The following is a 13740-nucleotide window of genomic DNA, read 5'->3' as shown; positions in this document are numbered from 1 at the left end:
AACAAAACTAAACAAAAAGTACAAAAAGGCAATTCACCAAGTCTTGAAAAGTAAAACTGAAAAATAGAAACACAGAATAAAATAAAACATCCATCCAGATCTTTACCACCAACAACATAAAATCTATCTTAATTAAATGGCCAAATTCTCCAATAAATGAGCAATAATAAAGTAAGAAAAAATAAGACATTCAATTTATGGACGCTCAAATTAACAGAGCGACATTAAACGCACCTCATTGCCTGCCGTAGCGTTCTTCGCAGCTGCACTTCACCTCAAAGGTCGGTTAATACATCGGATTTAACTTAACCAAAGTCCAATTAAAGGAAAATAAATGTTTCTAACAAATACAATGAAGAAGATTAAAATAATTCACTGTCAGTTACTGTCGCTGTGAGTTTGACGAGGTCAGCTGCTTCATTTGGTTCTGCCTAAAGTTCTCTCAGTGATCCAGTGTTTATATGATAAGATACGTGTTTAATGCAGAAAGTTGGAATTACAAGTTGGTAAGAAGCTTTTTAACAAAGGTTTGATTTAAGCTTTAAGTTCAAAGGTGAAAGAAATTTCACGTTTGATGAAGGAAGATCAAGGCTAACAAGGACATAGGTCAAAGGTCAAAATAAGGTAAGGTGAGAAAATATAATAGATATATATAATCAATCAATAAGGTGAAAATATCAGATAAAAGGGTTTTTTTGGTTATAAGGAATAAAGAGGTCAAAGGTCAAAACAAGAGTACTGTTAAGTTAAAATTAAAAGGTCAAAGGTCAGATTAAACAGGTTACACAGAAAGGATCGGCAAAACTTAAACAAGGATAAAGAAATAATACATTAAACAAGGAAATAAATTAAAAGTCTGAGTTAATGAGAAATTAAACGTTTAAATCAGGTTAAGAGTTAAATTTGAAGCTTTTCTTAGTTAAACTAAATAAAATAATCAGAAGAAACGATTGGAGGAAAAAAGCAAAGATGTTGTGATCAAATAGTTTGTACGGCAGAAAGAAAAACATGTTTCAGTATGTTGAGCTAAAACCACAGTAGACACAGTAGACTCAAATCATTGTTACTGAGGAATTCTGCCTTAAACAGTAAAGTGTTCTTTAACAGTGTGTGTGTGTGTCTGCAGCTGTTCTTTGTGTTGTTGCTGCATCGTTGCCTCAGGGGGAAAGTTGTGTGTGTGTTATGCAGACTAGCAGAGACTGCAGCTGTCAGCAGCCACACACACTTTCTATTCTTCAAATCAAATCACAGTGAAACATGTTCACTGACAGCTCAGCTTCAGCATCGTCTTCATGCTGTGACTGCAGCCGTTCAACTCTGTTTGTCTTTAACCCAAATCATCACAACATGCAAATATAATCATCAAAATGATGTGACTGGAAGGATGCAGCAGTCTGTGCTCCACCTTTCTCCTCCACACCTGCAGGTGGAGAACATGGATGCATGAATCTCTACAGAGTTCTTTGAATATTATCCGTCTCATCAGTTTTCAGTGAACAAAACTCCTCACAGAGCCAAAATAAGCAGTTTGTATCCAACATAACTCAGCTGGACTCTGATGCTCCGTATAACAGCCACACATGAGTCTGGATTCACTCAAAGCATTGAACAAACTTTATTGTAAATGAAGCTTTTGGACATTTGTTCTCTGATATTTGCTCTTCAGCTCGAGTCTCCATCAGTGGGAACATTTCCTGATTCAACTTCTGTTCAAATCAAACTCCATGAGAATCAAAGTGTGAATCAGAGTCCTGATGATCAGATTCTATAGAAACATGGAGACTGTAGAGGATTTACACTCAATATGTTCATTTGTTCCCTTCAAGAAAAATCAATCATTCATCCAATTAAATCAGTCGTTGATCAGTTTGACGGGACAGATGATCAGAGGTGCAGAGTTTTTACCTCCATCATTGTTACAGGGACTGAAGAATGGGTGGAGTTTGTGAGTGAAGGAGCAGCCAGTAAAGGAGTAGATCAGAGCTGCAGCACCTACATCATAAAAGGAGACCAGACCCTCCTCATAATCCACAAACACCCCCACATTCTCAGGACCAGGATAAAGACAGAGACGGACTGGAGGGGAAGCACAAGCTTTGTACTCATTTCCATTTCTCCGCTTCACAGTCCAGAAACCATTTTGAGGACTCGCTGCAATTCCTCCCTTCCTGTTGATCGACTCTGTGGCCACTCCTAAATCCCAGTCAGTCTTTCCTTTAACCTGAACCTCAAAGTAAAATCTGCCTGAAGAGAAACTCTGCTCTCCTAAAACACAAGGACATGGAGAAAATCTCTCTGGGTTGTCTGGAAGTTTCTTCTCCACATCACCACAGTACACTTGTTTTCCATCATCAGACAGGATGAGATTAGGATGAGCTGTATCAGGATCCAGAGTCACATCCACCTCATGCTGCTGCACCCTCTGCAGCTCTGCAGCCTCTAACAGCTTCTTCTTCATGGGTTTCCAGACTGTCTCCTCCAGCTGAGCCACAGCTCTCCCCACAGTCCCCTCATATGATGGTGGATGAACTCTGACCTCTGTCCAGTCCTTGCTGGGTGGAGCAGCTTTCAGGGAGGAGAAGCTTTGGAGGAGGTGGAGGTGGTCTTCAGAGCGTGAGAGCTGCTCCACCTCAGAGCTTCTCTCCATCAGCTCAGAGATTTCCTGTTCCAGATCTTTGATGAGACCTTCAGCCTGTTTCTCTGTAGCTTCCTGTTTGTCTTTGATCTCCTTCATGAGCTCCTTCAGGCGTCTCTCAACAGACTCCATCAGAGCCGTGAGGACCTGAACACCTGCTTTCTGTCTGTCTGCAGCATCTTTACTCATCTTCACCGACTCTGTGATCTCCTGAATCTTCAGTCGTCTCTTCTGGATCATCTGCTGAATCTCAGCCTCTGTCTTCTCCAGCTCTGCCTTCTTTCCTTCATATTCTTCTCTCAGAGGAACAAACTCGTGGTTCTTGTGGTCTAAAACAGAGCAGAGCATGCAGACACATGTCTGGTCGGTCTTACAGAACAGCTGCAGAAGGTTATCGTGCTTCGTGCACATCCTGCCTTCCAGGTTCTCCACAGCATCAACCAGCTGATGTCTTTTCAGACGTTTCACTGTCAGATGAGGCTCCAGGTGAGTCTGACAGTAGGAGGTCTGACACACCAGGCAGGACTTCAGGGCCTTCAGTCTGGTTCCAGTGCAGACGTCACAGGGAACTTCTCCTGGTTTGGCAGCTTGTTGCTCTGAGCTGCTGCTGCTGGCTTTCTGCTGAGCTTCACGTCTGAACTGAGCAACCATCTCAGAGAACAACGTGTTGATGTCTAGTTCAGGTCGTCTCTTGAACACTCTGTTACACATAGGACACTTATGTCTGCCATTAGTGTCCCAGTGCTGACTGATGCAGGTTTTGCAGAAGTTGTGTCCACATGGTGTAGTGACAGGATCAGTGAACACATCCAGACAGATGGAGCACAGAAACTGATCTTCAGATCGCAGATTGCTGGCAGCAGACATGTCTGCACTCTGAGGGAGAAAGAAAAGAAACATTTGATTCAAAATTCACTTTAAATTTCATTTTTACAAAGTAAGAAACAAGCGTCAGTAGTCTGAGGAGCTTGGAGAGAAAAGCGTCTGGACTTCTTTAAGTTTCTTTTCATCACAGAAGCTTCTTCATCTCATCCTCAACATGGACCAAGGAATGAATACTGCACTTTTGGAAGAACTCCCTCCCCTGCAACCTCTTATCGTCAAAGGGACGGAGGTGGAGAGGGCAAACAGACACAGATTCCTGGGACTGCAGGTTTCATCAGACCTGAGCTGGACTCTCAACACTACAGCAACTGTGAAAAAAGCCCAGCAAAGGCTTTATTTAATTCGGCTGCTCAGGAAAGCTGGCATGAACCACCACCCTCTCACCCAGGCCTGCAGAGGACTGATAGACAGCATCCTCACCGCAGGCATCACTGTCTGGTATGGAAACACTACACAGACAGAGAGGAAGGCTCTGCAGAGTCATAAAGTCTGCAGAGAGGATTATGGGAACAACACTTGCATCCATGGACCTGCACATACAAAGCTGCACATGCAATCTCAGACACAACAGAGCGGACAGCAGCATCACACACAGAACACGATTCTTCAACAGCTTCTTCCCCACAACTGTCAGACTGACGGCAAACAAAAACACACTGAACACTTAAAATAACACAGCACTACTTAACCTCACTTTGAATGTATCATCGGTTCACTGACCATCGGGCAATACACTCACAACAGACTTGTGAAACAGATCTGTGGAACAAATGTGCAATACTGTGAGTGCGATAAGAGGTAGAGAACTACACACTCTCTGTACATTTTCTTCTTTTTCTTTGTATATAGAAAATAGTACGACTACCCTACTCCGGACTTCATTTCTATCCTTCTGCTTTTTCTGTCTTTATATTGTTAAAGTGTGATTTGACTTGGAAAGCTCTGCACAAGTATTCCACTGTGCATGGACTGTTGGTCCTGTGTGCAAATGTCAAAATAAAAATCAGAGTTGTCAGAGTAACTGGTGGAGACCCAGCAACACACTCAGACACAAACTGGTTCATCTCAAACACAAACTGAACAACGTCGTGTCTGCTGTACAGTGCAGCGTCCAGATGAACAGGATCAACAGGATGAACATCTTTTTAACAGTCGTTACAAAGATGTGAAGTTGTTTGGCTGACACAGACAAACAGTATCCCACATTCTTGATTTTTAGCTCACAAACACGTCTTATAAGGACTTATTGATCCTGAAATGTTGGAGGTTTTAGCTCTTTAAACAGTAAAGTTACAGGAGGATACAGATAATTATCAGGAAAATGTCCTCGGTTTGTTCAAATGATCCCGTCCGATAACACACGAGAACAATAAATGTATAATTTTCTGTTGTAACCCACAAACTGAACGGTCACACTCATCTTTCATGTTGTCACTAAAACATCACTCCTTCCACGTCTAGTTGGTCATGATGGAGGCGGAGTGCGTTGGGTCCGCTTTCCCTGCCCAGCCGATGTTCCTGACGCAGGGAAACAGATCCTGTTGGGGATCCCTACCTTGGCACAACACCTGCCATGGTCTTTGCACACTCACCACAGTAAATGCATCATGTTGTCAGCTTTACAGTACCATAGTCAGAGAAACTGGTCAGGCCGCTCTCTTCCAAATGTCTACACTTCACCCTTTTACTGTCAGTGGGCTCAGAGTCCATCTAATGTGGCTCATTATCTGATGCCGTCTGCAGACCAGTGTTAGACACTGAGAGGTTGATGGCTCCGTGTCAGAGCACCGGCCTTAACGAAAAAGTTATCAATCGTTCTTTTCATCTTTTCTCATTACCCACAGCTACATCCACTCCTATCACGCTGCTCACCTCTGCTGCGACGATTCAAACAGCCGGAAAGTAAATAATTTGGAGACGGTGCGTTTGTGTCACAGTGAACAGTGAAAACAGAGACTTTCTAAAACAATGATGCATGTTAGTCATGTGATGCAGGCATGTGACCAAATAAACAAAGATAGTGGAGAGCATTATACAGCAGCAGTTTTGACAGTCCTATTAAAGATGAATATCAGTCTGTACATGCTCCACAGAGCTTTTCTTCAAATTCTTTAATTCTCTCTCGCTTTTGCAACTTTGTACTTTTGTGTTACTCGCAGCAACAACTCCACCTCATTGTTAGTCCATTTTAAAACTCGGTGCTTTTCCTCCACCTTTTGCCGCGACGTTTCAAACAGCTGGAAAGTGAATAAGCGGCAGACAGAAATGAGACCGGTCGAATCGTCTTGCGTTTCACGCATGCGCAGGACTGGAACGTAAGCGTTTTCAGCCGTCTTAATGTGGACGCACAACTCTGTGAAAACGACTGAAAACACTAGTGTGGACGCGGAGCGCTGTTTTCAAATCTATCTGGGCGAGTGTGGACGTAGCCTAAGTGGCACCATGGAGAAATGAGGTGGCGCTCTAGAGCCCTGATGAAGTGAACAGAGTGAAGATTTGTGTAGAAGCAGGAAGTGTGATCAGCTGCACTCACCACTGTTGCTGAGAGAAACCTGATGGACTCCAGTGAATCTTCTTTTAGAGACAAACAGGACTCGACTGCAGCTCTGCTGCTGCTCTCTCACACTTTCACTTCTGCAAAATGACGTTGAGCTTCTTGTTTTTCAGGTGTTGCTCCGCCTCTTCCTGCCTCTCCCTTTACAGGAATCAGCCGGTCTGTACTCAGTGACTGTGTGCAGCGGGTGGAGGAGTGAGGAGTGGTGTGTGGGTTCACACAGTAATGACGGCCTCAGGTGATCAGGAGAAACTCACCTGGATTTCCTTTTTCCACAGCAGACTGAGAGCTTCAGGTGGACCCTGAAGGAGGTCTCAGACACAGGTGGTAAAAGTACACACAGTCTGTACTGAAGTAGAAGTACTACTGTTAAATATACTCCAAGTACTGTTTCAACCTCTTTGCTCAAGTAAAAGTAAAAAGTACTGGCTGTGAAATGAGAGTAAAAAGAGCTGATTGAAGAACATTTCTAACACATGTTTATACAAAGCTAACTGAACCATGTGCTGCATCAACGTGATAATAAAATAATATTATTCACTTTGTTTCTGTCTAAATTTGAATTCTAATAAATATTTTAGCTTGAAATAAGTGAAAAAAATCTGCCAATGGAACAAGTTAAAACTCTCTATTTTTTCTCTGGTTTCAAGATTCACTGTCTTGAAAAAAGTTCATATCCGGTGGCGGACTCCCTCAGACGTCGGTGCGTTGGTGGTTCTTTGTGTCCGGGGATGGGCGTCCAGGTACACACCGGCTCACTCCTTGGCGGCTGCTTATCGGGGCCTGGAGCCTGGGGCTCACTTGGGCCACTTCGGAGGTGGGGTGCCCCCGGCCTCTTGGCCTGGGGCTCGCTTACTCAGGCACGGCTGGCTGCCGGCGGAGCTCACGGGCGCGTCACTGCAACCCCCCCCCCCCGGCTTCTGCTCCGCGGCTGCTGAGTGAGCCCTCATCTGGGACTCTCATCAGCTCTTTCTGGGCAGAGCGTTCTCACTCCCGAGGCGTAACATGTCGACGTTTTGTCACGTCCCGCGGCGTTCCTGAGGAACGCAAAAGGAGACCTTCGGCGTTCTTATGGTACGCGGCGGGTTATGGCTGGAATCCAGTGCAATGACGCTCCCGCGGTAGTAGACGTTCCAGCCCTGTATTCCAGCCCTAAACCTAACCTTATCCCTAGCCCTGACCATAACCTTATTCCTGACCTTAACCAGGACTTTAATGATGTTAAATAGCGTGTTTCTAAGCGATTTGAAGAAAAAGAGCGAACATGTGTAGGTTCAGTCCAGACGGTTCTCATATTTCCTCTTTTTCCGAGGTCGTCATTTAGGAACGTGGTGGGTAGCCGAAACCGTAATATGGTGACGATTTGTCACCTAGCGTAAAATGTTACGCTTTGGGAGTGAGAACGGGTTGTTCTGGGACAGTGGCGCGGCTGCCCCTCTGTTGGTCTTCCTTGGTCTCTTGTGTTCTGGGGGCCTCTGGATGTCTGGAGTTTTGATCTCCTCCATACCTGCTTCATGCCCTGGAGGACGGGGCTGTGGCCCCCCCACACCCTCTAGCAGATCATTACATGAAGGAACCTTTTAAAAAGAAGCACGTCCATGCTCACAGGTGTACACACGGGTGATCACACCCACAAACTACACCCTTTTTGGCTCCTACTTTAAGGTCAAGGTCAAATTTATTTATATAGCACATTTCAAACAGTCGATGCTGCACAAAGTGCTTAACAATATAAAAATGGTATTGAAAAGCAACAATGTAATACAATAATAACAATAAAAAACAATAATAGGACAGTAAAAGAATTAAAACAATAACTAAACTGATTCAAATAAGATCAAAATGCTTGGGTCATAGTGTGTTAAAAGCCAGGGCATAGAAATGTGCCTTTAGTAAAGATTTAAATTGCTCAAGTGTTTGTGCAGATCTAATATTTAAGGGGAGACTATTCCAAAGTCTGGGACCTGCCACAGAGAAGGATCTATCACCACGGGATTTGAGGTTAGTCCGTGGGATGGACAGCATTAGTTTTGAGCTAGACCTCGTGGTTTTTCCTGGAGCATAGGCAGAGAGGAGCTCAGTCAGGTAAGGAGGGGCTCGGGCGTTAAGTGACTTAAAAACAAAAAGTAGAAGTTTAAATTGGATCCTGTAGGAGACAGGAAGCCAGTGTAAAGAAGCTAAAAGTGGGGTTATATGATCTCTCCGTTTGGTACCAGTTAGCAGGCGAGCAGCTGCATTTTGAACCATCTGAAGATGATGGATGGTGGCCTGATCTAGACCATAATACAATGAATTGCAGTAGTCCAATCTGCAAGTAAGAAAAAGGTGAATAACACGCTCAAAGACGTTAGCCGGAAGGTATGGCTTTATCTTGGCTATCTGTCTTAACTAAAAAAACAGGACTGAACTACTGCACTCACCTGCTTATTCAATTTAAAAGAACCATCAATGTAGACACCGAGGTTTTTTACATGTGTTTTACAATACGAGGAAAGGGGCCCAGAGTGCTGTCGATATGATTAAAGTTGCCAAAAATGACAACCTCAGTTTTATTTTCATTTAGCTTTAAAAAATTTAATGGCAACCACTGTTTGACATCATCAAGGCAGCGTAATAAGAGCTGGGGATGGTCTGACCTTGCTTTTAAAGGTAGATAAATCTGCAAATCATCAGCAAAACAATGAAATGAAATGCTGTACCGCGAGAAGATGGAGCCCAATGGCAACAAATAGAGTACGAACAGGGCAGGACCCAAAATAGAGCCTTGAGGTACACCGTATTTAAGAGGGGCTATTTTGGAGTTGTGGGGGCCCATACTGACATAAAAAAACCTTTCTGACAGATAGGACCGAAACCACTGTAAGGCAGATCCTTTTAGGCCAGCATGAAATTCTAGCCGTGATAACAGGATGTCATGGTCGACTGTGTCAAAAGCTGCTGACAAGTCCAACAATAAAAGGGCAGCAGGGCTGCCAGAGTTAAAAGAATATCGTTAAAAATCCTTAAAAGTGCCGTCTCAGTGCTATGTAGTGGAGGCCGGAGACAGCCCTGATGCCAAAGGATCCCAAGAAGCAAGTGGTCTCACCCGAATACCTCGGTACTTCATATAAGTTCCTGTTAGGCATAGCAACAAAGAGGAATAAGGGTTAATATGTGAGTGGGGCACACAAAGGAAAACTACACTGACCAACATATGCACCACCTGCATTTACTACAAGAAAGCCGATGACTCTGTGCCTCACACAGGGATCCTGGAAGTGCGCAAGATCAACTGGACTGCAAGGACCTTCATGAGTCACCATCAAGTGCATTATTTACCAAGGAGTTGCTCTGTCCTCACAGCTGTTTCTTGAAGACGTTTCATCCGAGAAGCTTCTTCAGTTCTAGGGTCGAACCGTGGAAAATCCCAGATTTAAGCCCTGTGGGAGTGTCCCCCCAAGAGGGACAATGGTGTGAAAACGGGTGTAGGTCACAATCAGCCAAGGTTTTTGGGTGAGTTCATTGTGAAGCCTAACGCCACCCTATCATGTGATTTCCTGAGGTCAGATGGCCCAGGGTGTGAGTGGGCGTTAAGGCGTCTGGGAAGGATCTCAAAACTGGATTATAGATGGCAGATAGTTGGTGTCGTAAACCACCGCCTCTGTTCAAAGATGGTCGCTCACAGTGGACATAGATGGCTTGTGAACTTTGGCATCCTCAAAAGAGTGACCTTTGTCCTTTAGATGCAGATGGACTGCTGAGTCTTGTCCTGTGGAGGTGGCTCTTCTATGCTGTGCCATACATTTATGAAGTGGCTGTTGGGATTCCTTAATCTTAGATAAGTAAAAGCCATATCTGAACCATGGCTGAATGAAGGCACCTGTGAAGCCAGAAGAAAGTGTAGAGAGCTAAACGTAAACGGAAGAAGGATGAACTTCAGGTGTCAGCAAATATTACAGTATTACTGGAATTCACATCCTGAAATGACTGCAAATTACAAACCAATTTCCAAATTGAGTTTTATCTCAAAGATTCTTGAAAAGGTGGTTTACAAGCCATGAATGTTCATTTTTAGAAGAATGTTGTGTTTCTGAAGTTTTTCAATCTGGTTTTAAAGCTTTGCATAGTACAGAATCTGCCCTTTTAAGAGTTTTTAATAATTTTTTTAGGAACTGCATCACATGACTGTGTTATGATCGTGCTTTTAGATTTAACAGCTGCCTTTGATACAGTGGATCATAAGATTTTAATTTGCAGTTTAGAGCAGGTGGTGGGTGTTAGGAGAACTGCAGTGGTTCAGATCCTAATTGGCAGACCAAACTTTCTCTGTGAAACTTGGTGAGCTTGTATCCTCTGCTGCTTCTTTTCAATGTGGGGTTCCACAGGGTTCAGTTTTAGGCCCGCTTCTTTTCTCCTTATATCTGATACCACCCGAGTATATTTTCAGGAAACATGGGATTTCTTTCTACTGTTTTGCCGATGACTCCCAGATTTGTTTCCCTCTTAAAAGATAAATGGTTTCTCAGTAGGCCCTCTGCTCAGATGTCTTGATGAAATAAGGGCCTGGGTGCCTTTGAACTTTTTACATTTTAATGAGCAGAAAACAGAAGTGATGGTTTTTGGTGGCACTTCTGAGACCACTACTATGGATCTTGGTTTGCTGGCACAGTTTGTTAAACCAATCACCACTAACCTGGGAGTTTAAATGGAGGCAGATGATGAAGTTGAAAGCCAGGTCAGAGCTGTTGTAAAATCTGTCTTTTTTTTCATTTGAGACAACTGGCAAAAATAAAGCCCATCTTATCAGAGCAGCTTTTTGAGACAGTAATCCATGTCTTTGTTACATCTAAGATAAGAGATGAGATAAGATGTACCTTTATTAGTCCCACATGTGGGAATTTTCTAGACTCCATTATTGTAACGCACTTTATAGTGGGGTTAGTGATGCATCTGTTAGGCGTCTGCAGGTTATGAAGCGCATCTTTTAACTGGAACAAAAAGGTCCGAGCACATTACCCCCATTTTAATTTCACTCACTGGCTTCCTGTCACAAACTGGTTGTAGGAACTCAAGAGCAGAGCGGTGTGACGTCTCCAAAGACAGTTTATTTACAGCACCAGTGCACAATATATACAGTGAAGGGAAAATCCAAACTCCAGGGAATCACGGGGAAGCTCTCTCACACTCGCTCACGTCTTCTTGCCCAAACTCACACACGCTCACACGACAGGGAGGTCCGGGGAGGAAAGTCTGTAGCAGAGGAAAGGGAAGTCACTCACAAATCACAGGTATACTCAAGCACAGGTTCACAGGAGCTGGGAGAATCACTAACGTCTGTAGTACAATCATCCAGCGACGAGAGGATCTGTGTTCCAGCCTCAAATAGTGCTCCAGGTGATGACAGCTGATTGTTGTCAGGTGTGTGGGCCAAGGGCGGGAGCCCACAGTGAGCTCCACCCAGGCAGAGAGAGAGAAAACCAAACACCACATGCAGCCTTGTGGAGCCGGCCGGGCAGGCACGGAGACCATGTCACTACCTGTACATTTTAGCGTCCTTCTTAAAGTTCTCTATTTGTTTTTAAATCTCTTATAGCCTGCCCCCACCTCTCTGAGATGCAACAGCCATATACACCTTCCCACTCCCTTAGTAAGCATTAATTTGCTTTGGCTGTAGCAGCTCCAAAGTTGTGGAACGATCTGCCCTTGCACATTAGGCAGGCTTCTTCTCTTTCTGAGTTTTAAACTCTTCTTAAAACACATTTTTTTGCTGGCGTGTACAGCATTTGTGAAGCTGGGTGTCCATTCCTCATCATGCTTGGACATTGCTTGTGGTGTTCCACAAGGCTCTGTACTGGGTCCAAAATTATTTATTATTTATATAAATGATATTTGTAAGGCATCTGATATATTAAAATTAGTATTATTTGCAGATGACACAAATATTTTTTGTTCTGGGGGGAATCTAAAGGAGCTGCTGGATACAATTACTTCAGAAATGTGCAAAATTAAAAAATGGTTTAACAGGAACAAACTATCGCTAAATCTAAGTAAAACTAAAATTATCTTATTTGGGAATTCCCTTAGAAATGCACAAGTGCAGATTCATGTAGATGGTGTGGAAATTGAAAGAGTACTTGAACATAAGTTTCTTGGTGTGATTATAGATGATAAATTAAACTGGAAGTCTCATATAAATCATATACATAACAAAATTTCAAGAAGTGTCTCAATCTTGAGTAAAGTAAAACACATTCTGGACCACAAATCACTCTACATTCTCTATTGTTCCCTGATTGCACCGTATTTGAATTACTGTGCAGAGGTTTGGGGCAATACTTACAAATGTTCGCTATCATCAATCTTTATATTACAAAAAAGGGCCATAAGGATAATCCATGAAACTGGTTACAGAGATCATACAAATCCACTATTCTTAAAATCAAAAATTCTAACATTCACAGATCTGGTTCATTTTCTCACTGCACAAATTATATATAAAGCAATAAATAACCTGCTTCCTGACAATATTCTAAAAATGTTTTCTAAAAGGGAACGGGGATACAATTTGAGGGGGGAATTAAATTTAAAACATCCTCGTATCCGTACATTAAAAAGTTTTTGCATCTCTGTGTGTGGAGTGAAGCTGTGGAACAGACTAAGTAAAGATATGAAGCAATGTCCGAGCATGGCGCAGTTTAAAAAGCGGTTTAAGGATATGGTTTTTACAGGGTACAGGGAAAAGGTAGAGATTTGATAGGGTGTTCTTGTCTAATATTTTCATGTGTGTGCGCATGCACGGGTATGTTGGTATGGGTGTATGTATGTGTGTATGTATGTATATATATATATATATATATACATATACACATACACATACATATATATATACATACATATATATACATATATACATACATATATATTGCTCGTTTTCCTTTTGTTTTGCTTTGTTCATTTGTCTCTTTTAATTCTATTTTTTTTGTACTTTTTCAACATGTTCAAAATAAAGATTCAATCAAATCAAATCAAACCCTGGTTTTATTTTAAAGGGCTTTATAAATAAAGATGGTATCATGCAGTATGGTAAAGTTAAATTAACACCTATAATTCACAGTTAAATAACAGTGGCCATTATGAAGTGTTACCCACTCAGTTCCTTTCTGTTACTGAATGAACTCCCACTGGTCACCATCAGCCTTTGCTGTGTTTGATTTGAGTATCACTCCCTCTGGTGGGCTGTACCGGTATTACATGTAAATGGCAGTAGATTTTTTGTTGTTGTTTTTGCCGTTTTCTTCAGTTTTGTAACTAGAATTTAAATCTATCCTATAATATTTATGATTAAAAGTCACATTTAAAGAGAAATGAAAATAAAGATCAATCCCAGCTGTGCTTAGATGCACTTAGATGGTGAGAAAATAGTTAAAAGAGAGTGGGAATCAACAGATCCGAAACTGGAAACATTTAATTTTAGTGTTTCATGTTGAAAAAGTGTCATGATTAAAGTTATGCATAACAGATTAAAATCACAGATTTAAAGCAGGAAGTTTTTAAATGTGCAAATAGGTTATTTAGGTTTTTACTCTAATGAATGCTTCTTTCATTCAAACAGTTTCTTCTTTACTGGCTGAGGCTTTTGTGAACACTCCTCCTCCTCCTGCTTTTAAAAAAGTGTTTCCTCTTCCTG

General features: G+C 42.4%; 1 protein-coding gene across 1 annotated transcript; it reads right to left on the bottom strand.

Moving 5' to 3' along the window:
• Positions 1–432: 432 nt before the first annotated feature.
• Positions 433–6430, bottom strand: LOC120720376 (E3 ubiquitin-protein ligase TRIM21-like). Its single transcript, XM_040010043.1, has 2 exons — positions 6054–6430; positions 433–3511 (listed from the first exon to the last, which is right to left on the bottom strand). Exon 2 carries the CDS (start codon positions 3500–3502, stop codon positions 1853–1855), a length of 1650 nt encoding a protein of 549 aa, XP_039865977.1. The 5' UTR covers positions 3503–3511; positions 6054–6430; the 3' UTR covers positions 433–1852.
• Positions 6431–13740: the final 7310 nt, after the last annotated feature.

This window comes from Simochromis diagramma, unplaced genomic scaffold (assembly GCF_900408965.1).
Source record: "Simochromis diagramma unplaced genomic scaffold, fSimDia1.1 OVJJ01000580.1, whole genome shotgun sequence".
Lineage (NCBI taxonomy): Eukaryota > Metazoa > Chordata > Actinopteri > Cichliformes > Cichlidae > Simochromis > Simochromis diagramma.
Note: the sequence above shows the minus strand (reverse complement) of the source record. Positions and strands in the feature narration are given on the sequence as shown.

Coding starts and splice junctions, on each gene's coding strand:
- LOC120720376 (XM_040010043.1), bottom strand. CDS start 3,502: ATGTCTGCTGCCAGCAATCTGCGATCTGAAGATCAGTTTCTGTGCTCC.